The following is a 27,011-nucleotide window of genomic DNA, read 5'->3' on the forward strand; positions in this document are numbered from 1 at the left end:
CGAGAAACGTAGTATCTGGTGTATCGTAGGTAAAAGCAGGGTAAATGGGGGAGAGTGAAAGAGAGAGAGAGAGAGAGAGAGAGGAGGCTGCGCCACCGTGAACTCGAAATCTATACACATAGACGCACACGTTCCGCAATGCTGTAATAGACGCACAGGTACGTGCAGGTACACTCTCGTTCAAAAATCTTTGGACACTTTTATTCTTAACTCTCCAAACTAGGTCGTTAACCAGATCCTCAGTGAGATTTCGCTCGTGAATTTTTTGGAAGCAAATTTTGAAAGCAAATTTTTCTCTCAAAGGAACCTTTCCGATTTAAAAACTGATTGTACAACGTAGCAAAAGCTTCGTTAAGTAAACCAAAATTTTTTCACATTTTTTTTTTGAAAGCTTGGAACAGCAACGAAATTAGTTTCTTGTTACTTTCAATACTTGTTGTAGATTATTCGTGAAGATAAACGAAATTTTTATTATTATTTTACGTTATTTCCAAACTAATAACATTCGAAAATAATATTAGTAAAAAATTCAGTATATATATATATATTCTTGCTCAAAAATCCTAGAAAATCATTTTCGTAATTAATAGGTAGAACAATTTTTTAACTGCGTGTAACACAATTGTTAATGCACTAACGCTCGACAGAATCTTTCTTGTGTAAGAAAAAAAATAGATAGTATAATTCTTCCAATTTTGAAACAAACGCAGTACTCGTCCTGAGATTTTTGAACGGGAGTGTATATTCATGAACACACGATGCACGTTCTACTTTGTCGTGTCGCATCGCATCTCCAGCCAGTCTCGCCGCAGTACGGACTCCAGCTCGCTCATTTGTTCCCCAAATAAATTCGAAACTGCACCGATGGCCAGCTTAAATTATGCACATTTTTGCCGATGCACGGGACCATGCTGTCGAGACGAATTTCTCGTTATCGGTTTTTCTGTCTCGGACGTCGTGAGACACGTGTACACACCAGTTTGTAAATATTAACTCACTAATCATCAAACTACATTCCTCGGCAATTGCAAGGAAGTTTAAGATGCAAATAGATTTTCACAAACATCTACCAACTATTGATAATCTACGTTGAATAATGCACGAACGAGAGTATAAGTGTAACAACATATAAAATAGTCAGAGTATAATATTGATTACACTACTTAGTAGATGAGATAAATGTTTTAACTTCAATAGTACTTAAAGAAGTATTAATGTTGACGAACATCCACAGTGTTTCTGTTTGTAATTTGAAAATATAAAAATGTACGAAACAAGTATAATTTGCAGGAATATTGGTTCTTTTATAATGTCAAGGAATGGGCAAGCATTCGCTTGATTTTGACGACTGCAATATTGAACTTATCCTCTGTAATTGAAACGTGCAATTCTACCAAGTGAACGAGATGTATTCTAATTGAAGATGAAACTTTTTAAACGATTGGAGCTTAAACGGAGCTTACACTAATTGGAAATCTAAAATGGAGTTATCTCCCCTGACTATTAAATATTCTACTTTTTCTATATATTTCTATATATTTCTGGAAACAAATTTTTATAATAGGTTCTATTATTCTTTTCATCAAGTCACTACGTATGTTTGTACGTACCCAATAATTTATACAATATTAATTATACTTTTACAATTGTACAATCCTTCTATCATCGAGTATTGAAAAATTCGTTATTAAATAATCCACGATAGTAATAATAATAAAATCTGAACAGGACAAGTATATCCAACATTTGTACAAAACACTTCCCTTTCCATCTTGAAAACCTGGCTCCCTCGATACGATATATTTCCGTAATTGCAGCCATCAATCACACAGCAACCACAAAAATGCCAATCTCGCGGTTCTCGGCAAAAAAAAAAAGGAAAAAAAAGAAAGAAAAAATACACTCCAGTTCGTAATGCCGCAATGTATCGCCGAGTCGTCGAAAGCAAGTACTCGAGAGTTCGATAATCGAGAGCCGGCGATATCAACGTAACAACTGGCTGTAAAAGTGGCAGCGCGCTAGAGTCTCGACCCTAATTGCAATTATCGTCATCTCTGTTTCTTCCGATTCTCCGGTGCTCGCGGAGATCGCGATTATCCGCTTCTATTTACAGAGTGTACACTCCCCTTCCCCTCCTTCTCCTCAACCGGTAACGAGCAACGGAAGATCACGTGTGAGATATTACGTTCGCCATGGGGGTCGATGGATCCAGCCTTCTGGAAGCGAAATCGAAGAGGCACGGCAGCCGATACCCGTTATCAGAGAAAGGAGGAATGGATTCCCTCTGGGAGTGACGTCAATAAGAAAACCGGCAGCTGCGGTTCTCTAATTATCGGGACCAAAAGTCGCCGGAATATTAGCTGCAGGATCCACGGGGGATCTTTCGGCCTGGTCGCGAATCGTCCGGAAACGAGGGGAAACAAAAGAGGACAGCTAATCGGTTTGTACCAACGTCTTTGGCAATGTTGCTGATTAGACACAGCGACGAAACGGAAGCCGCCAACTTCCTGGGTATCTGGTAATTAATTCGGATGTGATTTCTATGTGCTTTACTCTGAATCCATGATTCTTTTTTTTTTTTTTTTACAAATATGTAGACATGAGATAGAAAAATAAATAAATCAATTCTTATTAATTCTTTCGTCGTGAATTCTTGTGTTGTATTATTATAGCTGACGTTGACAAAGTGTTTTGTTCGTTTAATTTGCTATCGAACTGTAATCTTGTGATTGAACTGTGACATTTTAATTTATGATCAAAGATTAATGTTCAATTTTCAGTCTAGAGATTTAGTAATTAATTCGGATGTGATTTCTATGTGCTTTACTCTGAATCCATGATTCTTTTTTTTTTCACAAATATATAGACATGAGATAGAAAAATAAATAAATTTATTCTAGTCAATTCTTTTGTCGTGAATTCTTGTGTTGTATTATTATAGTCGACGTTGACAAAGTGTTTTGTTCGTTTTTTGCAATCGTTTAATTTGTTATCGAACTGTGATCTTGTGATTGAACTGCGAAATTTTAATTTATGGTCAAAAATTAATGTTCAATTTTTAATCTAGAGATTCTTTGCATTACGTTTCATAGGGTACAAATTTTTCGACATTACTGCTTTCTACTTTTCATAATCTGTTATTTTACACAATTTTTCACGTACGTACAATCGTAGATAATTTCGAAAACAAAATATAATAAATAATTTCGATTTTCAAATTTCTGAATGAAAATAATATTCAATTTGTTGAAAGACACATACAAACGTCTAATTAATATTTTTAAAAGACACGTACAATCGTTCAATAGATTTCAAATAAACACAGATCCAATGGGAATCATTTAACAGAAAATTATTCATTAATCCAATGAGAAATTTAATACAATGGAAAATTTGAGAGAAGTAAATCACTTTGTCTGTTCGACATAACAATACATCTATATTAACCAGAATATTTAATTTATATCATTAATTTATTTTGTGTCTCGAAATCGAAATAATTGTTTTAAATGGTATCGGTAACGTGCGATATAACAAACAACATAAATGTTTTGTTTAACAAGTGTATACAATAATATAATTACAAATATATTCCCTTTCCATATCTTTCGCACGAATAAATACGCACAATAGAATTTCATGAATTGTACTGAACTTGATAACAGAAAATTATGTGTGTATAATGATAAAGAATTGCGTGATTTATTCGTCTGTACAATTTTAAAATGATTTAAAATTTCGGGGAGTAGCAACAATTCATAGATTTATAAAGATAGACTGACAATTATTATTCAATTTCTTTATAGTATGTGTATCAAATACAAATATCTATTGCACACGATTACTTCGAAAAATCACTCTGTTTCGGCCAAAAATTTAAATTTATTTTATATTTTTATGTCTATGAATTTTATATTTTTATGTCCATAAATTTAAAATTTATTTTATATTTTTATGTCTTAACCCGTCACGAAAAGTGACGGAAATTTGACAAACGCCGTTCTTAAAAATTCCATTGCAAACCTCTCGGTAAATTTTATCAAATATAGTTGTACCTAAAAAAAAAAAAATTCCACCACGCTCCGCAAGAATATAATTTTACGGAGGCGGAGCGTCCGCAATTTTGAAGCAATTTACGAAGCACGCCGGGGACATTTACTTTTTGCCTAGAGTGCCGTCAGTCGCACGGTGACCCGAGAGATAGTAAGAAGCAGTGACTGCAATGCGACCGACGACGTGAATATTTCGTTGGCTCCATGTATATTTAATTCATACGAAAGCCGTAAGAGAGGTTTCCGCGTGCAACCAACGAAATTCACTGGACGTGTCGCCTCTGACGAATTTTCATAAAGCGACTTGTCGCCTTGCTTGTCGATTCAGTCGATGATGGTGATCGTCTACTTGGATCGCGCAGAATATTTCGCGAATATTTGCTCTGCGCATGTGGCTGACCGAGAATTTTATGTTTATTAAGTTCATTATGATAAGTTAGTAAAAAGTATTTCAATAAATTAATAGAGTTAGTAAATTGATAAATCAACGGAGTGATTTATGTGTATCCAATTGTGAGTATTTCAATTTACGTACATTATTAGCTCCTTTTTTTTTTTCTTTTCAAAGATACAAGAGGAGGAAATTTTGAAGATTATTTTTCCATTACGTTCGAGGAAATTATACAATAGTCATCGAAGCAATGTTCGTTTAATATATGCAAGCATCATTTTAAGGTTTCGCTACTTACGCAAGATTTTATAATAATAACGGCTGATGTCCATTTATTACTAAACGATTCAGAGACGGAATTTTGAGGTATTTCAGCTGCTTGAGTGTTTCGAATACTTTTTAAATTTCGCAGATGAATCAGGCAACAGAAAGACAAAAGTGCCACTACTCTTCACAAAGAATGCGGTGAATTGAACAAGCGTGGAACAACTTTAATAAATTTTAGATCGTCAACTTACTTGAAGAGAGATTACTGAAATCCTAATGAAACTGAAGCGAGATTTAACAACTTTCAACAAATTTGTACGATGAAAATGCCTCTGCGTGTGAGAATGCTGTCTCAGTTTTAATTCAGTGAGATAACCGTTCGGATATAAATATTTCAACTTACCAGAATAAAACAGAAGCCCGTTAGGTTGCCTCGTTTTAAATTGCAAACTGATGGACTCCTGCGTGCTGAGTATTGGATCTGCTTTGCTCAGATCTATCGTGAGGTACTCTGTTCCTCTGAAAGAGGCTTCGGAAGGCGCTTTGTCTGTAACAAAGAAAGAGCGAAAGATTTACGATCAGTCAACGGACAAATAAAACGTGGAAAAGCGTAGAATAAACGTACGTGACCTGATCGTACATATGTTAAAAGATCACAATGTTACGTGGAAAAATATAGCTGTAACGTATGGTTAAAATATATGCACATACATACGTGACTTGTAGACTATTTGAAAATTTTACGCAAACTGCGAGAAAATTTGATACATTTAAATCTAGCAGTTCAAATTTGTTTTTAGAATTGTATAATAAAATCTAATCGAACTTATTTCAAAATATTCATGATTCTTTCACGTAGTTATTGGCAAACGTATATTTTTATTATTAAGGAACTGTGACACGAAATTGTTCTATTTTACGAAATACGATGCAGTTTAAATCTATCTAAAAATATTATATCTCCGAAGGGAAGTGCTCCACTTTTACGGATTATATCTGTAGATAGAACTTCTACTTTGGTAGAAAGATGCAACGAGATATTTTTGAATTAGGCAATGAATTTAAAAATAAACTTTCGCTGACATATCGAGTACAACTGGATACAGTTCAAATCAAATTAATTTGGAGATTTATAAATTCTCAGTGTAAAGTCAAGGAAGGAGAAAATAAATTTAGAAACCACGTGTAATCATTTAGATTGAATTAAGTAATTAGTAAGTATAAATTGTAAAAATTCATTTTATATCACATATGTCAGATTTATGCTATACATCTGTAAACACAAGTTGTATATGTGTATACAAATTATAATTAGTGGAAAAATTCGTGAAATGTCTCAAATTAATTTTTCCACTAATTTACTAATTTCTTAGATTCCCACGCTACTTTCGCGTGGATGATCCCAAAATTATTAAAGGTTACGAGAGCGACATCTGAATGTTAATTTATGATTGATTCTGGAATCACTGGCCTCTCTGCATTGCGTATAATTCTCGAAAGTTCTCGCCTAACTGTCCCTTTCATACAAATGTAATCCTCCAAGTTGACCTTCACTATCGCGTCAGAGCTCTTCGACAGACGAGTCCTTCATTACAGAACGCCACACAGTTTCACTATTAGTGGACAGGGGTGAATTCAGCTGGAGATTAAAGTAAAACAGATATGTACTTTGGAAGATGATTTATTACCTTACTTATCATTGCACAAGCAAGGAGTTTGTATTAGTATTAGTATTAGCGTACACAACCACCGGTGTTATAATATATGTATATAAATCTTGTGTACATTGAATTTGCAACTTGTGAAAATTGTTCAGTAACCTCGTAACATTTCGCCCCATTAATTGGTTACAATACTTCAGGTATAAATTATGCAACTCTCGTTGTACCTCTCCAAAAATCTCATAAAATGAGTTGAAATTGAATTTTCATTGATCGTGACACATAATTCCTTCGGGCATGAATTTATAAGTCGCGTTACGACTTTATTTGCACGATGGACATCATCAATAAATCACCAAAACTGACACGACTGAGTGTAAAATGCGAATGTAAAACACGATTTCGAGGGTGTAAAATGTAGAACAAAGTAGGGTGGATACTTTACGTTTATTAATTCAATATAAACTATTGTAGTCATCTATGTAAGAGTTGAATCTATAATTTTCATAAAAGTCCACGACGAAGTAATTACAAACACATAGATTCATGTTCGTGTGCTAAACAAAGCAGACACTGCTCGCGCATTCGATTCAAGCGATTTTCCAACAGTTACATAATTTTTCCAATTTTGTAGCAAACGTAGTAACCACGTCCAACCACTTTCAAAACGAAAATCCGATAAATTTCACTGCCAATGCCAAACGCCTATCGCCTACAGATCGTTCAAACGTATCCCGTAAAGCATCCCCTCGCAGGAAGGGGATTAACAAAAGGGCTTTAACCCTTTCGCCAAGGTGCAGCCGCCTCAAGTTTAACTTAATTAAAAGCAACGAGCGAGGCACAAGGGTTCGCGCTTCTTCCCCTGTCCTTCTTCTTTTTTTGTTTAATCCTATCTTTCCCCGATACACGCGCGAGAAGCTTTTTAATTCAGTCTCGAGACGTCTGATCACGCCTACGCAATTCCTCCCGCCCTCTCTCTCATTATTTTCCATCTTCCTATTGTTATCACGACGCGACCAAACAAAAGTGCACGGACGACGCAAGGCCAGGCAAAAAGCCCATAAGACGGGTTTTAATGGCTCTGGAATGGCGCCAAATCGCGTCGCTCGAGGGGGGGTTGAATGCGGCGACCCGCGCCGATTGAAATGTTCATTACCACCGCAAATCATCCGACGATACGCGACCGACGAAACCGTGCTCTCTATGGGATGTTCCTGGTAAAGGCGGCGATTTCTCGAGATCTTTCAATGGCGTGGCAAGGGTTTAACTGGCGGTAGATTCTTGGGATGTTGTTTCGAGTTTGAGGAGTTAGAAGATTGTTTCTATTGTGCGTGCCTCTGTCTGGAGATTTTAATTTCGACGGCGATGGGACTGTTTGTTCCAAGGAGAACAATTGCGCTCGTATTGTTTTTAAGTGCGAGTTAGTAAAAATCGATACTTTTGCTTTCAATCACTGTGCATATAAAGCAATTTTGGAAAACTTGCTCGGGGAAATGTGAAATAAATATATGTTATTAAAAATGTCTCTATTATTATTAACGTTCTTTACAATTATTACGTTCTACTAATCAATTTTAAAAGCTGAAATTCAATTTTTATGTAAACTACGTGTATTGAAAGTATTAACAATCTTAATGCAACCTGTCCAACCAATTAATTAAAGTATTCAAACATTTTACGTTACATTTTATATTTGAAGAACAATAATGACTCGTATACTGAGAACATTATAGATGTACAATGTACAATGTCTTTTGATCTACGAGGAAACATCTTCATTTACGATACTACCTTACTGCGTTCTGTGAAATAAAAATAATTGCTTGTTTTTCAGTCTCCCGTAGCCTTTGAGCAACTTTATAAAAGTAAATTGCGTTGCAATCACGCGATGAGTTGTCAAGATCACCAATAACATTTCTTTCAACTATATATTTTACGCAATTGAAGGACAATATCGATTCCATGAAACACACGTGAAACTTAATTCGAAAAATTGTTTCAGCGTTGCACCGTGTAACTCGTTAATTCATATAACTTCACAATTCCTATGATATTTCGACTGTCACCGCAATATCATTCGTCTTTATTTCACAGAATTATCTAATGATTTAATTCTGGCTTTTCTTTCAATTTCAACATTTAAATGATTCTTGGAATGATAAAATTAAGATCAAGTTACTTTGTGTGTTATTCGTGAGAAACTAGTTCGGGAGAAATTTTAGCCAGAAGCTACTTGCGATAATGAAAGACTGCGTGTTAATCCAAATGAAGAATAATGAGAATCTTCTCACAGCAAATTTCGTCCGCGTAACAAAGTTTGAGCTTCATAACAACAGATAATTACATCGCAAATAATTAGCAGCCTCGTCAACTTTTCAACATAGTAACTGTGAAAGCAACGCTCGAATTTAAACATTGCCATTATTAGATTTATCATTTCTTGAGTCTCCATTATAATGTAATTTTTCAAAGGTTCCAGCATTTTTAAAAATATTGAAAACTATCAATATATGGAATTTCTTAGTCTCAATATTCGATTAATTACAATTAATATTAAATCAATCTATTAACAATTAATCAAGGAGATTTATCAATTGCCATTGATCTATCAAATATACTATCAAAAGAATATTAAAAATACTAAGAAATTACTAAAAGAAAAGAGTTAATTACAAGACAACAGACTCAGAATCTCTCTCTCTCTCTCTCTCTCTCTCTCTCTCCTTCTCTCTTTCCCAACTACACCAGTGTCCGTCAGAAAATCCCCCAGACCGTTACGTCGGTAAACTCGAGTCACGAAACTCGTCTACGCGTCGCAAAAGTCGCCAGCCAAATTCACCATCCTCGCCCGAAGTATTCCACTTAATAGCACGACGTTGTTCACTTGCGGGTCCCTCGACCCCCAAGTTGTTTCAATCTCGCACGAAAGGAAGAGAGAGACACACACAGAGAGAGAGAGAGAGAGAGAGAGAGAGAGACAACCTTGCAACGGGTATCAAGAGGATCGTCGAGCTGTTGGCGATTGCAGGGAGTGTCTAGTTTCGCGAAGAAAGACACTTTCACGGATGGCGGAGCCTGGCCATCCGGCGGAAGATCTCCTTCGCTGTTCCCTCTTCCTCTCCGCAAGCAACGTGGACCCTCTTTCTGTCTCGCTTCGGCCACGTGAAAAACACACGCGTGCGAGTATCATTAGCCACGTCGAAGGATAAAAATCCTCCTTTCATCTAGCTCGGCCCGTTTTCATCCTTCAGGTTCACGACGTGCTGGTCGCCTTTCGGGAGAACAGCGGGGGTAAATGAAACAACGTCGTGGATCTAATCCTGTTAAACGAAAGCGGTGTTGCATCGACTTCGTTCAACAGGGGGCGTGGGATGAAACAGCTCGCACGAAAGGGGGAGGAGAAAAATGAAGCCACCTTGACGTCCTGATAATGTGACCCGGCTTCTACTTTTGTTTTCGATTCTCCGCCGAGTGAGTTTGAGGTTAACTTTCCAGTTTGTTCAGTCCCGCAGGGAGAGAGCAATCGACGCGAGGAAAATGGTAATTTTCGTTTGGTTTTCTGACCAAAGTGAACTGTTCGTTCACGAACGCGTCTTTCACTACCGTTGGTGTTCATTCTTAATAATATTAAAATTCACGAAAGATACGAATGTGAATAGAAACGAAACATGAGAAACGAATATGAAGAAACGAAATGAATATAAGAAACGAAATATTGTGGCAATACGTGCAACGTGGAACCATTATTTCATTATCAATAAATGTAACGATATGCGATTCTAATTAAAATATGTGCGTCTACGTCGTAATAATGTAGCTACAGATAATTGTTAATACAATAATAGAAATAATACATACATAGAAAGAGATATAAGTATAGAAAAGAAATATAGAAAATATTTTGTATGAAATACGTGTAATATAAATCCAGTTTTCTGTTGTCAATAAAATCCTTCGTAAATACAATGACACATAAAAATCATATAATTCCAGTTAAAATACAGAAACAATATATACTGTTTGACATATATATATATATATAGTCTATAGACATACATCATTCTTTCATGATAAAATTCTCCATAAACACAGTGATACATGAAAACCATATAATTCTAGTGAAAATGTAGAAACAATATACACTGTTTATTGATATATATTTGTATGTACGTTATCTCGTTATCAACAAAATCCCCCATGAACAGAATAAAAACCACAACAGGCACCTAAGTTCCTCTTCGTAAATAAACGAACGGCGAAACGCCAAGGTAACAGAGAAGTTGACACGTTAGCCGGCGTCAAGTCGAGAAAAACGAAAGTAAATTCCAAAACGGAACACACCGGCCAATTTACAACAATAAGCCGCAGCCCCAGAGCCATTTAAACGCGATTCACGCGAACGGAAGAAACTCACGCTGGCACGTTTCTTCATTCATTAGACAGCGGGTTCCCCGACCCGGATGGAGAACTTTTCAGCACGCGATAACGTTCGGCTCGCGTCTGAGTCTGAGGAGAGCCGATTGCGAACGAGGTAACTGCGAAAGGAGATTTTACGAAGCTCGACTAATTGCGAAACACGCCTACTCCACCGCCGCGCACCCCCTTTCCCGAAGCCGCGCGACTCGTTGAATTATGAAGAAACTTCGACGCTCGTTCCGCGTTCCCGGGCGAATTTCTTTCCGCCACGCGATTTATAGGATATCGGTTCGCCGCCGGTTTCGCGGCGAACCTAAACCCACTCGATCATCCGGGCGGGGGGTTAATTTGTTCGTCGTAATTGCGCACGGAGGTAAATGCATTCCCCCGGTCTCATCTGGCGTGCGACGGGAATCTATGATTCATGGCTAATTGTACTGCCCCATTTTTTTTTTTTCTTCTTTTAGTGTGATTTATAACGCGCCGGGTTGTTTAGGTTTTTAACGAGACGGAAAGGGGATGATTCCGGCCCTTTCTTTCGCCAAGGATAATCAATTTGTGGATGAATTATTGTAAACTTGTATTATTGTAAACAATTTGATATTTTCACGAAAGTGCGGCTACGTCTATTACCGTATTATTATTCCCCGTACGTTCGTTTTAATATGATTCACTCAAAGTTCTGCGTTCTCCGGATTTTCAACGTAACCAGCATATTTTTGCGAAGGAATAATTAATTCGGGTTGAGTTATTGTAGTATTACCAGAGACAGATTCACAGGAGACAGGGTGGTATTTTCGCTTATAATATATACTCGTGTAATTCTGTAGAAATTTCTGTGAAAATAAGTATACTTTAGAACTAACTTTTAGCCCGATACTTTTCTTCCGACATGCGATTTACAAATTTCTGAATTCCTACTGACAAAACTACCATTTCTTCTTTTTCCTTTCTATCACTCGAGTGTACATTACCACAACAAAGAAAGCTTCGCTAATTTTATACCGATAGATATATACACGGTCTCATAAATATAATACAACTACGGAAATGGAAATTTCTTCGGAGGAACCCTTCGAAATTATCGATCACGCTCGCGGCCAGCGCTGCGACTGTCAAAGAGAGCGCGTGAAACGCTAGTATTTTGTTAATTGCTTTCGCGGGCATATACGTGCCATTTCGTTGGTGTTGGAGCTTACTTGGTCATTGTCTTCCATGGCTGCGCCAACGGAGTTTAGCCAAGAGATTTACGGTGAAACGGGCTGCGGGACGCAGAGGGTGGGACAAGGGTGGAACGATTGATCGTGAGAGTATGCCAGGTGCGAAACTACGTAGCACGAGCACCCCCTACAGGCAAGGGCCACCCATCGCTGACTTCCTAATGAATGGTCGGCGATTAATACGGATTAGCAACGGCGTGTGTATTGTTCGTTGTTCTGCATAAAGGATTCTCTGTCTTCGGGTCATTCATTGTGCATCTCTTTGATGAGACGAAATGAGTGGGGCGCGTGCTTGTGACCGAATGAAGAATACAAACGTTGGACGGATCTCAACGAACAGGTAGAATCAGGGAACAAAAGGATCGTACTACGCGCGAAGGAAAGTTTGAAGATTTCTGAGCAAAGAGTTACAGTTTATTACTGGCGTAATTAGGTCGTCCGGTAGCTGATAATTTGAATTAATTGTCTGATCATTCAATCTTGAAATGTGTATCCAGATACGTAGAAAGTGAACAATTCCGAAGTGATTTCGGGGAAATATTGGTTTTAGAAAATTCCAGGATAGGAATTGGAATAATAATTGCGTGTTTAAAACGATTATGACGTCCACACACTATTCGCGAAAAGATGCGGATGTGTCACTGAAATTTCGACTGAGTACAGTTTTACTTCACTTGGAACAACGTTACTTTGAAATTTTCTTTCTTGACTCATTGAAGTCAGGAGAATTAATTACAACAAACGAAACGCTGAAACTTCAGGCAAACAGAATTTAATATTTGTTTAATGTTAGAGTTTAACATTTATTTTCCAACGAGGCGTTTTAAATCCAACTGTTTTTCGTTTTACCCGGTTGACTCATGAAAATTTCTATACACAAGAAAGTTTATCAGAGTTGATAACTTGTAAAATTTCGTTTATTCAAATTATCTATTCAATTTTGCCTTAATGATTATTAACGAAAAAAAATATAAATATATATATATATATATATATATATATATTCTTCGCGGTACTTTTAATTAAACGCAACGGCACGAAGAACGAGACAAATGCATCTTTTGCTTTGCTGAATATTAAGAGATACGCTGTACAGATAACAACCAGTAATTTCAGCAAAAAAAAAAAAAAAAAAAGAAAAGAAAAAAGATATCTCGCGGTATTAAACGTAAAACTCGTATTTTATCATCTTATCTCGCCGGGCGGGTGTAATTTTTGAAATTATACGTACGAATTAGGTCGGCGGGAAAGCTCATTACAAAGAAAACTTCTATTCGTTAACGGTCAGAATTTATATTAGGATAAATAGCATAGGTTGAACGCGCGGCAAGAGCAATTCGAGATAATTAATATTAAATTCACCGGAGTTAATTATATCGGGTGATTATCCCGGTGCTGGAAAAATGCGTTGGCCAGCTTTCCCGATGAATACAATGTAATTAATAAAGCTTTAGAACGCAGTACGTAATTGCATGCTCGACCCGAAAGCTACGCTTGTGTAATATCGACGACGCAGACGATGTGGTTATTAACACGATATTCGAGTCAACTGAAATTACCACCATTCGAAGGACGTAACTGATTGCTACTCGCAAATCAAGTTAAAATTCACTCGTTTTCGAACGTTAGAAAGCAACATAATTTTACCTTTGTTAGGTTCGATGATATCTTTGATAATTAACTTGCGAAGATCAATGCGAGACTATAATTTTAAAAAATTCCAAACCCATTTTCGACTAATTTTTATTTTATAATTCTCTGGATATCGTTTTCTAAACTTATCGACTATATCACCAATTATATCGAAACTTTGTCTGATAAAATGACTAAAACAGATGTTACTTTGCGCACCTAAATTTGACAATTGTCCGTATCTTTGCTATATTGTAAACTTGATCATTCTATTTTGCTAAATTCCAGTGTTACTAAAAATTATTTCGATAAAACTGCTCCGACCGACAGTCCATGTTTCTTCATTAAGATCTTTTACAATTGAAAACACTGAAACACCAGAGTTTCCGGAACTCTTTACCATGTCGTTGCAACGAAATAAAAGTGATAGGTATATTTTCAATATTTCAAGCGCAACATGCCTCGGTAATTAGGTCGATCACGAACTGATTTGAAACTGACTGCGATTTAAATTACAGAACGACAGTGAGAAACCTCGGGAGAATCGGTGATTTTCTCTTTCTCCGAAGATCGATATTTCCGATTACATTCGCGAGATCCTGCGTGATGTTGGGTTCTATGGCTGTGCCTCTCGTCGGTGATCAAACGTTGACGTTGATCCGATTATCAAGCAATTATCTGACCCGGACGGGAGAGAGTACAGGATTTTCTCGAAGAGTTGCATTAATTAAAGGTGACGAGACGGGGCACGATGGTACACGTCCAAATTATTCAATACCCCGTGGAAGCGGCTTAATTAGTAGCGAAGCAGGCCACGTTAATTACACGATACTTACGTTCGGCTGCTGGAAATTACGATGAAATCGAACGGCCGATTTAGGGAAGCGCGAGATGGCGCGGCAAATGAGCCCCAATGGGGCAAAACCGTGCTAAGCGACACACCAATCTGCCGGATATCGCGTAATTATCGCGACTCACGGATACCCCAAACCAGAAGATCCGCCGTTTTATGGTAATTACGTTACGCTGGCTGGTGTTACGTGTTACTTTCCATTTGGCAGACTTCCGAACGTCTAGATTGTTTGAGTCTCGAGGGGATTTCTTTTCGAGAAACAGACGCTAGGCTTAGCACGGAAGAGGCACACTGACACCGCGTCCTCTGCTCCAACTTCGCCCCTTTAGTGAAAGAAAAAGATAAGTAAATAAATGTACGAGAATAAATATAATCGCGAGAGAAGATCCTGTAATTTCACAGAATTGAATTGAATACGAAAGAAAATAAATGTAATTTCTGTATTCCTTTAAACAGACGAGCGTTTAACCTCTTGCGCTGAAATGACGTGCCACGCTCCCAAATTGCAACATTCTCCTAGTTTCAACTATATTTAAATGTAACCCAGGCAAAACAAATGACAAGTTTATTACTTCTTAATAATTTCTATCCAGTGATATCATATGCCGACGAGTTCAGAAGAGAAAGAAAGCGACGAATTGTTGTGTACGGTTTCTGTCGCTCGTTATGGTCCGCGAACCTGCGTTGCCAGCGCAAGGGATTAATACGTTCAACGAAAATCCACGAAACATCAACTTCAAATTTTCTTCTGTGCAAAGCCACTGTACAAAGTTAGAAATACAAAACACGCTTGTCCTTTTTTCCTCTTTTTATTTCAGATTCGTTCTGAAGTTATGGCGTCTCGAAGTGGACTTGTTTCGATCCCGCTGGACGTTGAACGGTAGTCGAAATTCCTGAAAGTGGGGCGACCCAGTTTTTTCTTTTCTCCCGGGGAAAAATACACACGTCACACGTGATAGTAGTAGTAATAGTAATAGTAGTAGTAGTAGTAGTAGTAGTAGTAGTAGTAGTAGTAGTAGTAGTAGCAGTAGTAAAAAGACGGTGACCTCGCTCGGCGTTCTTTGCTGACCAGCACGCCAGCGTCGGGCATTGCGGTAGGTCAGTGGGCGTACAAATGAGAGGTCCGCGCACGCCAGTGACAAGGAGATGGGTAAACTATTTGAAATTACCGCTTTGATTTAAACGACGGTATCCCGAGAACGGAACATGCTATTAATGTGAAACGAAGAGGTTTTTGAACCTCTGCACCGCATAGTTTGCCACGTTCACCGAGGCTACTTTTGGAGATCTCCATTTGTATCGACAGAATAAGCGTTCGAATGACCGACTTTGAGAAGTACAGAGAAGTAAGTTTAGACATTTTTTGACAGAATTAATCTCGACTTTTACTGGGACGCACGAATAAATGTACCGCGTGTGTTATTTTGATTGAACGTTTGTTTTAGTATTGTAGAAAAATATGAGAACTGTGCGAGAACTTGGTAAAAGATTAGATCGAATAGAGCGACAAATTTCAATATCGTTCGAGAAAAATGATTGTGTGACTGTCAGTCATATATAATTAATTAATAAAATAACAGAACGTTTTCTTTGAAAAGCCAATGAATACGGTTCTAGCAACATTTCAAAATTACGACTGTATAGATTACAGAAGAAATATTCGTTGCCAGAGCGCAGGAAATTATTTACACAAATTCCTCGAGTTCCGAGCGTATGAAACAGTGTAGAAAGTTTCGTCGAGGAAATGGCGTTTCATTGGTGTCCAACGTAATCGATTGGCGGGAGGAAACAAGCCGCGAAAAGTCGACATGCATAATTCGACGATCCGCGGGGCTGCTTTCTCCAACTGCCAAGCTCGAGAGCACTCGCGCCGTTCGTGAAAATACCCGTGCGCGCTTGATGCATGGAAATCCGACTAAAAACCCAGCGGGACCGTAAAAATTAAATAAAAAAACATTGCCGCCATCTAGCGTGAACACACAAACACACACATAGAGGCAACACTGTTATCACAGCTCGCTAAAATATTCACGCGACGCTGCGGAATAAACTGCGTTATAAAACCGGAGAATTTACAAAACCGGAAGTTACGCTCTCGATCGCTCGAAGGAGAAAACAAAAGAGAGAGAACTGTTTTATTTCGCAGAATACAAGGGGACTCAGTCCGCGTGATCCAGGAAAGTTACAGAAAGAAAGAGAGAGAAAGAGAGATTTTAATAAATTCCGATGACTCCGGGAAACGATAAAAATGGCATTAACGGTGTCGTTCGATCTCATCTACAATGTCCTCCTGTTGCCCCTTCCCTCCCGTCGTCGTCCACGCCGGGATTAGCCGAGTAATCTCTCGAAGAGCCTCGAGAATCGGAGTAACGAGATCCCGGGGTGGAGGGACGAGGACCTTTTCTCATCTTGGAAGTCGTGCTCCCACACTCGCGCATTCCGACTCTCGCATTCTCTCTCTCTCTCTCTCTCTTTCCCTCTTTTTACATCTTCCCGTTCGTTCTTCTTACGGTGGAAAAAAAACTCTCGATCGGAATAAACCCATCCCTCTTCTCTCTTTCTCTTTCCTCTAGATTTTCATCCCATTTTTCCCATTTCCTCACCTCTTCTTTCTGTCTTCTCGTCACTCTTTTTCTCTTTCTCCTCCTCTTTCTTTCTAAAATTTCTCCCTTTCCAATTTATTCGTCTCTACTCTCTTTTCCCTTCACCTTTTATCCCATCATCTATCTCTCACTATTTTCTCTTTCCTTATCCGCACGCTTCTGTCTTTCTTCAGGACCTCCTTTCTCTTGCTTTCCAATTTCTTGCCTCGTTGTTGCTGCAGCTTGTTTTAAACGGTAGGCTGCTTCCTCCGCAGCAGGCTCCTCGAGAAGGGAATAGGTGGAGCGAGCAATTCTTCGTTAGTTGATGGAACGCTGATGTCCCAGCAGCGGTTAAACGCTCGATCCTCCCACGGTATAAACGCGAATTTCAATACATATTTAAAACGGCGTCAAAGTTTAGCCATTTTCGAATCTCGTGAATTATGAATCGAATATTCCATCCTTTTTTACCTCGCAGGACTCTCGCCGATCTTTCCTGACCGATTCGCAATTTGCGAATGGTTTTTTAAATAAGTTTTATGCTTTTTTAATAAGCTTTTCCTCCTCGTTCAATTTTAAATCAGCCTTTCATCGCAGTTTGTTATTTATTGGCCTTCATTAGCAATTCCGTATGTTTTCGATGATTTGAGAAGCGAAGAGCTGAACTTCTTCTTTAAACGAAACTTTTTTTCTATTAAGTATTTCGTTGTTCACAAGTATCACGTTATTCATTAGAAATGGCTTAATACAATTTTTACTTTTCGACTTAAACATCCTGATTAATTTAACACTACCGAATCGTAGAAATCCGGCACAATCAACGTATGAATCCAGACATTTTGAAACTCTTGATGCTTCTAGGATCACAAACGACAGAGAAGGTAATTAATTAATAATTGTATGAGCAAAAGAGTCCAACAATTTCCACGGACAAAGATCAAAATCTTATCAGAGCTTGTGATGCAGCTTGATGTTTTAAAACATCCATCCTCACGGATGTAACATCTGACCGATCAATGCAAACACAAAGCACACACACTGTGCGGGGGATTAACGATATAAAAAATTCCTCCGAGATTCAGTTCCTACATAATTAACAAGTGACTTTCTTCAAGTGATCGTCGCAGAGAAGACGAGAATTTCCGTGTAATTTGCCGAGTAATGGAATTAAAGAGAGAAGAATTCGTTGTCGTCGGTACTTCCGGCTGCTTTGATCACGCAATAAAATAAATTATCCCTCCGGAGGAGACCTTGAGCCGACCAGGAAGAAGAAGAGTGTATCGAGTTGGAGAACCGGCTCGTTTAATAAATCTCGATGAATCACTAGGATAAAAGTGTACCAAAGACGCGGCTCGATTTATTTCCTCTTTCTTTCTCTCTCTCTCTCTCTTTCTCTCTTCTTGTTGTATCCTCCATACATCCGTCGGATTATCGACTTAATCCCGGGAACGTCCTACGTTCAGGCCGGACGAAAGAAGCATGAAATATATAGCGGCGAGAGGGCGCGAGGGCAATTTTCAATAAAGCCGATTTCCAGCGTGTCCTCGCTATCAAAAGCTCGACGTTCGATCGATCTCCGGCGGGAATTACGATTCGATCGAGAATTAATGGAATACGTGTCAAAATGGAATTTTTTTCTGCTTTTGCAATTTTTTTTGGCACGCACCGCATCGGCCAAATGTTTCGGCGCAGTTTTATTGCATTTGTGTTTCGCACACCGGTTTAATATCTCGCTATGTATCAATTATCGCGCGTGTACGTTTTTTTTTTTTTTTTTTTTTTTTTGATCACAATACGCGACGACTGATACGGCAAAGAGCGCCGATAACGATGTAAAATTGTCAACAATTCAAACTGTTGTTACTCCGTCAAAAGAAAATCATGGATCTACCGATCATATTTTCAGAGCGTGATGCCCTCATTTGCACGAATTTTATCAAACTTTGAGCAAAAATTCATCCGAATATTTTCTCATCTAACCCTAATGTTTAAAGTTCAGTGAAATGATGAAGAAAAAAATCATAAATAAAGTAGGTTTTAAGAGGAGATTTCGATCTTCTTCGAGATAGTGATGAATGTCTAGTCATGAAAAGAATTTTTACAATTTTGTTGAAAACTATGCGATAGGAAACAAACTCAGTGCGTGTAATAATATTTTTGAAAATTCAAAATGATAGTTTCTATAGCACAGATAAATATAATATTTATGTTTGTAAATCCAGCAACCTGAAACATATCTTCCTCGATTTTTTTCCAAAGAAATTCTTTACTTCCTTTATCCTTTCATCTGTTTTCTTTTTTTTCTTTTTATTTTTTATTTTTTATCATGTTCTATAGTACATGTCGCCAGGGTCTCGGTTTCGTGGGGATCTCGTTACCCGAGGGAAGTTTCCGGCCAACTCGTTAACCAAGTAAGAAGTTGAACGAAATTCCAGGAAAATAAGATGCGATACACCGCCTCAAAGTTTCATGAAATATCACGTATTTCCGTCATTAAAAGTTCGATTCGCCGGCGCGGGACATTAAATCGTTCGTGGCTGGCGGGAAATCAGGAATACCGTTTGAGAATCCAATTAGAAGCTACGAATTTCACGGGATGTAAATAGATTTGAAGGAAGGAAGCAGTTGCGATGCTGTACTTTGGAATTATCTGTTTGTTCTGCGAACGAAAACAGGAAATTACATTCCTGTCTTGCGTCGTCTACTTCGTTGCATTAATTATTGTGAAATATTACCGGGGGGGTGTATTAATCATTTAGGAATTTTCCAACGCGAATTAATTGTAATTAAGATCAATTACACAATTAGGCGCTACATCACTATACAGATATCACGGTACGGAACGGAATAACCTTTGGAGCGATTTCAATTTCTACACTTCTGGCTCAAGAAAACGTTAAATAAATATTATTGTATTAAATAAAATATTATTATTAGATGTTACCTATATTAAAACAGTTACTCTTTGAACTTGACAGATTAGCGATTTCTCTTCTCTTTCTAATTCCTTCTTGTACTCATTCGATTTCAGATTTCACATATTTGGTTCATGACAAATCTTTGGATTTGAATAACACTTCCGCAGCGAGATATAAAATATTAACTTTGAAACTTATGGTAGTTAAACATTTTTTATGCCTTTTGCCAAGTAGTATAATCTCAGTAAACACGGATTTCCATTCTCTGAGTTACGATACTCTTAAGAGTCGTAAAATGTTTCCTGGGGGATCGTTGCGGTTACTTTGGTCGCGATTATTTTCGCAGAAAACTTCATCGGGAAGATTTTTAACACGTATTTATCTCATCGTGACTACATTTCAGTGCTGTAATAATTTCATTAAGAAAAAAATTATTCACCGTTATAATCACATAGATTAATATAATTATCATTATAATTATTAGATTAAATTAACAAAAGAGATTATTCAATAAACCCAAATCGTATATTAACTTCTTTGAAAGAAAAAAAAAAAGAAAAAGTGAAATTAATAATAGCTAGACACGTATTCACATTTTCACGAAAATAATTTAAAAAGAAAATGGTATCTGAAAAATTAATTTATCATTGCGTAATACAGAAATCCGGATTTAATTAATTTTACAAACCTCTTGATGCAAAAATTACAAATTAAAGGACCAAAAGCGAATGAAATCAAAGTTAGCGGATGTACGAAATCAGTATGTCGAGTTCAATACGAGGAACAAAGAGTAAGAAACGAATCAACTTAATCACATCAAATGATCAAATTAGACTAGATTAAAGAAAAAGAATCCATGTTGGTTAATCCAATGAATCAATAAGATATTCTTTAAACGTACAAAAAGTTTATTAATTGGACTACTTTACTGGTCCAAAAGTATTCTTAAAACTCGAGAAAAAAATTCATGCTGCTTAAGCCAATAAATCAACTCAATTACAACAAACGATCAAATTGGAGTTAGTACTAATTGAACTTGTTTGGAACGGAGAAAATATTCAATATTTGTTGATTAACCGATCAAACGGTTAAAAGATTAAAAAGGAGAGCAAATATAAATCCGTATAAATTCTGAATTAAAGAAAATTTATTTAAAGAAAATTCCGAGCTATCGTTCACCACGGTGTGAACTTTATCGAGCAGGTTTCCGCGATGACGCGGGTCATCGGGGCACCGTTTATAACAGTGCATAACCGTGGGCGCGCAATATCGCAGCCGATTTCGATAGAAACGTTTAACGTTTGATCGTTCTTATCTCCGTGCACAGCGGCTCGTAAACAGGCTCTCGCTATCTCCCGCGTCATAAGGAGCAAAAACCGAAGGCGGAGGGCCCTTCTGCTCTTCCTGAAGAGCTGCTCCCGCCTCGTATCTATCGACCTAGGCGCTTCCGCTCGAGAAAACGATCGCCTGCTGCCGCGAAACGTCGCCGATACGCGAACACGAGAATTCAGGGCTTCGCTTAATGTCGCGCGTCGTTCGGCCAAACGAACCTTGAAAAAGCCAACGGCACGACCGAGATGTCGTGCCGGAAACGTGGTGGTTGCTGGATCTCGATACGAGTGAAGCGAAAATGGCCCGCGGCGGCAACGTACGCGGGTCTACTTGATCTTCAATTTGTATTGTAACGTCTGCTTTTGATCATTGGGAATGAAACCACGTATGCACATATCTCACAGTAGTGATATTTGCTTGATACTACGATCTTAAATATCGAGAAGACAGAAGTGTCGTTTGAGGATTACGAAAGATCACACGATTACGCAGTAATATCACGAAATTCCCATTTTTATATAGAATAGGAAATACGTTTGAGATTACACGATTTCTGGTATTACACGCCTCGTAAAATTCCCTTTGGAAGAATGAATGCGTTAGACGCCTGGCGTGCGATCAACAACAACGCAATATTACATTTGCAATTTAAATTCTTCAAAGGCTGTTGTAAGAAATTTCGCAGCACGCACGAAACTTGTTCGAACTGCGAAATATCAGGCTCGAGAAAGTTTCGAACTGACTTCCAGGCTGGCAAGAAAAATTCGAACGTTATTGCAAGCCGTGACATATATATACATCTCGAATAACGATCTATATCATCACTGCATATTTCAACAGATAATTTAAACGCACAAATACATAGTACGTTCCATTCAATGAGTACCATTTTGACTGAATTCAAACGCTATTCAATAGTACAAATATTTTCTGAGCAATTCTTTCTGATCTAAAACAGAACAACATAAACTATAGTATTTCTATATTAGATTAGAAAACGCAGATTACAATTGAGATCAAATGATAAAACTGACACGCGATAAACATAGGATATGCAACTGGAATGACAGATTTTTAAACTGGCTCTTGGTTCCAATGGTCGAACACGTTCGACGTTTATTAAATCGATACTCGGGCGACAGTTCTTTGTACCTCGTTGCTTATGCAACAAGGTAACGATTTTAATCGATGTTAGGTAATTACAGGCATTAAGTAAACTGACTGGTAATTACAGCATACAACTGCCATTATCCCCGATGCATATCCACGTGCTTCCATATTCACTAATGAAATAATTCTTTCTCGTTTCGTATGAACGTATTTTATTTCTATCGTCAGATTAAACTACCAACAGTTACTGCGTAATAAACGTAATCCTAATTTGAATAAAAGTCAAGTTACCCCCGGGCCATAAAATAGAAATAAAGTCAACGGTGTACGGCTAGCTTTATCAAGCGACAGATTAATTCCTTTTTCTTCGATAAATTTTTAATATTTCGTAACGCGAAACGTGAGAACGCCGTGTTAACATTCAATGTTGAATCGTATCTTTTAGATCTAGGCTTTTCTCCTTGTTTAAAGATGCAAACTACTAATTTTCAGATACGACTATCTCGATTGTGCGATAAGCGCGAATTCTAACACAGATTCATATTTTTGAAAATGTAATAAGAAAAGTAGAATTTACGTAGCGAATATTGCAGGAAGCAATACTTATCCTCGGTATTTTATGTATTATTTATTACAATTTCGTGCTTAAAAATTTTTCACAAATGCATTAAATATAGTCTAGTAATAACAAAAATACGCGTGTTGTATTTTTTAGAATAGAATTTGGATTCTTTTAAAAATAAGAGCTTGTCTGTCGAAAAAGCAAGAGAAAGAGACAATAAAAATTAAATTGAATCATCTTGTTAATACTGTATTAAAATTATATTATTATATTATATTAAAAAATAAAGTTACCTTTTAAATATAATTTTGACCTCATGCTCTAATCCGGTACTTTAACATATTTAATATATGATGTACATTTTCAATTAATCAATCAATTAATACTATATATCCCATAATTAAAAAAAAAAGTAAAATTATAAAAATTAATTATACTAAATTATTAAAGAAGATATAAAATAAACATAATTTTGACTTTATATTCTAACCCGGTTTTTTTACGTAATTAACATATGACGTACACTCTCAATTAATCAATCAATACTATATATTTCATAAAACTAATTATACTAAATTACTGAAGAAGATAATAAAAACTAAAGTCACCTTTTAAATATAATTTCGATTTTATATTCCAACCCAGAACTTTTGCATAATTCACACATGACGTACACTTTCAATTAATCTGTACGTCCTATAATTATTACAACACAGGTATGAAAATTCCAATTATTAATAAATAACGCGTCATAGACGCGAGATTTATGAACGATTCTAGGAAATTCATAGTCCGAGGTTCGCTATGTACATATATACACGCTACTATGGATCTCCGTTTCATCGGGCTCCGAGCAGTGTCAGGAGAACGTGTTCACCGGTTCTCTCCGCTAAGTGTATACGCGATTTATGACATTCATCGGCGATTCAGAATTCGGAATTGCGTGTCCAGAGTTCAGTAATACGTGCTCGCTGTTTCACGGCTTCACAGCCAGTGCTCAGTAGTGTTTTGCTACACACAGCGATTTCAGCACCGGGGGTCTTTATTACACGACCCGCCACCGTAGCTTTCCCAAGTTTCCCCTCCGACTTGTCCTCGTGGCCAAGTTTCCCGCTAAACAACAAAACTGAATGGCTGTTTGCAACTCAATGTCATTATCCGCCAACTTTGGAAACGTTGACTCGCTCTCGCGAGTTTCGCGGAATGAATTACACGAGGAATGAAACGGTACACCTTGCGTTTGTCGAACGAAATGGTGCTAACATTTGAACGCGAATTAATAATATAAAATGTCCCAAATTTATCGACGGTGTGCATTGAGGTTCAACATCCCTTCACGTACGAATTTTTCTTTTGTCTGTTTCACATACGTACGACGCAAAAATATGGAAAATTTCCCGTACGGAGAGTTATACAAATAAAGTCAAAACGTACAGTTTATACTTAAAATACTTGGAAAATAAAACGACCAAATTTGTTTAAAATCAATTCTTTAAATTGCAAATATTTCTCTTGAACTTGAATTCCTCCGAGGTCTAAATTTTATGTTCCGGTCATCTAGTCGATAGTTATTAAATCCAATGTCACTTTCCATCCCTAATAATAGTCGCGGATCGATAACAAACCAATTCATGTTTCATGCACGACAATCGGAACGGATTAACGAAATAGCCGAACACGTTAATTAATTAACGTTAATACGGCTCGTAGATAACCGAGTAAATCCTTTCGGAACGACGGTCCGTTTTCAAAGAGCCGGCAGATAACCGCAGAGCTCGAAACCGTCAGCGCGACGAATCTCCAAAGGAATAGTACGCTGGTCAAACTGAATATGGATGGCACGATCGATATGAATCGGCGAGTTCTTGATCCCGTCGAATGAATACGAATCATCATTGACCAAGATCCCCCTTTCCTCCCGCGCAATCAAAGGGGGAAATTCCGCCAGGGGAATTCTCAGAATCGATGCTTCGGGAATCTATATCACCGACGCGCATCGCGAGCTTCACGTTCATTCACATTTCGAGAAATTACACGAGGTCGCCGGGAGTGCGCATTTTTATGCATTGCGTTCGAAGGTTTTTATTATAATTTCATATTACGCGCGGTGAAGAATTTTTGTTTCAGCGTAATTGGTCTCAAAAATCATGTTGCTAGCAGATTCACTAGTTCTTCAACTCGCCGTTGTTTAAATGTAGTGTGTGCTAAAAGAAACCAGTGGTTTTTTAGTATGTCGGTATTTCAGGTCACGGGTCACGAAAGTTCGTAAGATGCAATATCTATTCATATACCTCGTCTGTGTCAGAATTAAATATTCAAAACTTACGGACGCACATGCTTTAGCTTTTATCGCTAGCTGCGCTTCTTCCCTCCCAAAAATTTCACCGTTCACCCTCCACGTATACACAAACCCTCGAAGGATCGAGTGACTCTTAATTCAACATCCACGAAGAAAAAAGGCAACCGAGCGAAAGAGGGGCGGAGCTGGATCATTAACCACTTGCCGCTGGCAAGCTGATTGCGGACCATAACGAGCGACCAAACCGTACACAACAATTCGTCGCTTTCTCTTTGAACTCGTCGGTATGACATTACTGGATAGAAATTATTGAGAAGTAATAAATTTATTATTTGCTTTGCCTGTGTTACGTTTCAATATACTTGAAATTAGTATATTGAAATTATTTTCTCAGTATCGGGAATATATTTTACCTTAATAGTAATATTTAGAAACGTTTAGAATCTCGAACAGAGTTTCTTCTCCCTAAAAATCACATTTTTCAACACAGTTCTATTAAACGCCTCAACCACTTGCACTGGCGACTGATTGCGGACCATAACGAGTGATCGAATCGTATACAAGAATTTGTCGCTTTCTTTTTGAACTCGTCGGTATGACATGGAAATTATTGAGAAGTAATGAATTTATTATTTGCTTTGCCTGTGTTACGTTTCAATATACTTGAAACTAGTATATTGAAATTATTTTCTCAGTATCGGGAATATATTTTACCTTAATACGAATAGTAATATTTAGAAACGTTCAGAATCTCGAACAGAATCTCTTCTCCCTGAAAATCGCATTTTTCAACACAGTTCTATTAAACGCCTCAAACGCTTGCGACTGATTGCGGACCATAACGAGCGACCAAACCGTACACAACAATTCGTCGCTTTCTCTTTGAACTCGTCGGTATGACATCACTGGACAGAAAAGAAATGATCAGAGAAGTAATAAATTTATCATTTGTTTTGCCTATTTCGTTTCACTTAAAACTGAGAAAATATTACAATTTTGGAGCAAAAAGTTCTCGACATGCGTAGAACGTCATTGCAGAGCAAGAGGTCAAGTAACCACAATTTCTCGACAAAATATCCGAGTTTCCGCCGGGGACAGGATAAACACCGTCTGTTCACCCTCTGCTGGCGAGCTTCGCGCAAGCTCTCAAGGTCAGGATCCACGGCAGAAAGCCAGCGGAAGCTCTCCTCGAGCGGAACAAAGGAAGTCCCTTTTCAGTTAAACGATCTGCGTCGGCCAGAAAGTGTCCGAGTGGCGGCACGGTGCATGAAACCGGTAAAACGGAAGCCGGGATAGCTTGGTTCACCCGTAGTTTCCGCCGGGATGGCGGTGTAAGGAGGGGGAGGAGGTTTGGACGATGTGTCCTCGCGTGTCGTGTCGACGTGACGCAATATACATGCTAATACGGCAGCTTTGGCCGCCGGTACGAGCCGCAGGGACGTCAGGAAGTGTCTTTGAGATGGTTACCCAAACTTCGAGAGACACACCTTTGAGCTTCCTTCGGCCGACTTGCTGTGGCCGTTCCTTGCCCACTTTCGCCCGGGGCCACTCGATTAACGACACTTTGCTGATTATTCTACGTAATTGGCCTGAGGTGGTGGGAGAATTGAATGAAAATTCCCTGACACCGCGGGAAATTAATTCTAACTAGGAATGTAGTTGAAGGTGGGAACAGAAGTAGCGATCTCATTCGGGAGATATTGGATGGTGATTCTG

The 27,011-nt window shown here is 37.9% G+C and overlaps 1 protein-coding gene across 1 annotated transcript in view; it reads right to left on the reverse strand.

The window, feature by feature from the left end:
* LOC122536736 (neurexin-3-like) overlaps window positions 1-27,011 on the reverse strand; it is a 119,122-nt gene that overhangs the window by 66,775 nt on the left and 25,336 nt on the right. The window contains exon 3 of the mRNA XM_043669361.1: window positions 5,114-5,257. Within this exon, the coding sequence (XP_043525296.1) occupies window positions 5,114-5,257 (144 nt within the window). The remainder of the gene's footprint in view (window positions 1-5,113; window positions 5,258-27,011) is intronic.

Source organism: Frieseomelitta varia, unplaced genomic scaffold, assembly GCF_011392965.1.
Source record: "Frieseomelitta varia isolate USP_RPSP 00005682 unplaced genomic scaffold, Fvar_1.2 scaffold_158, whole genome shotgun sequence".
Lineage (NCBI taxonomy): Eukaryota > Metazoa > Arthropoda > Insecta > Hymenoptera > Apidae > Frieseomelitta > Frieseomelitta varia.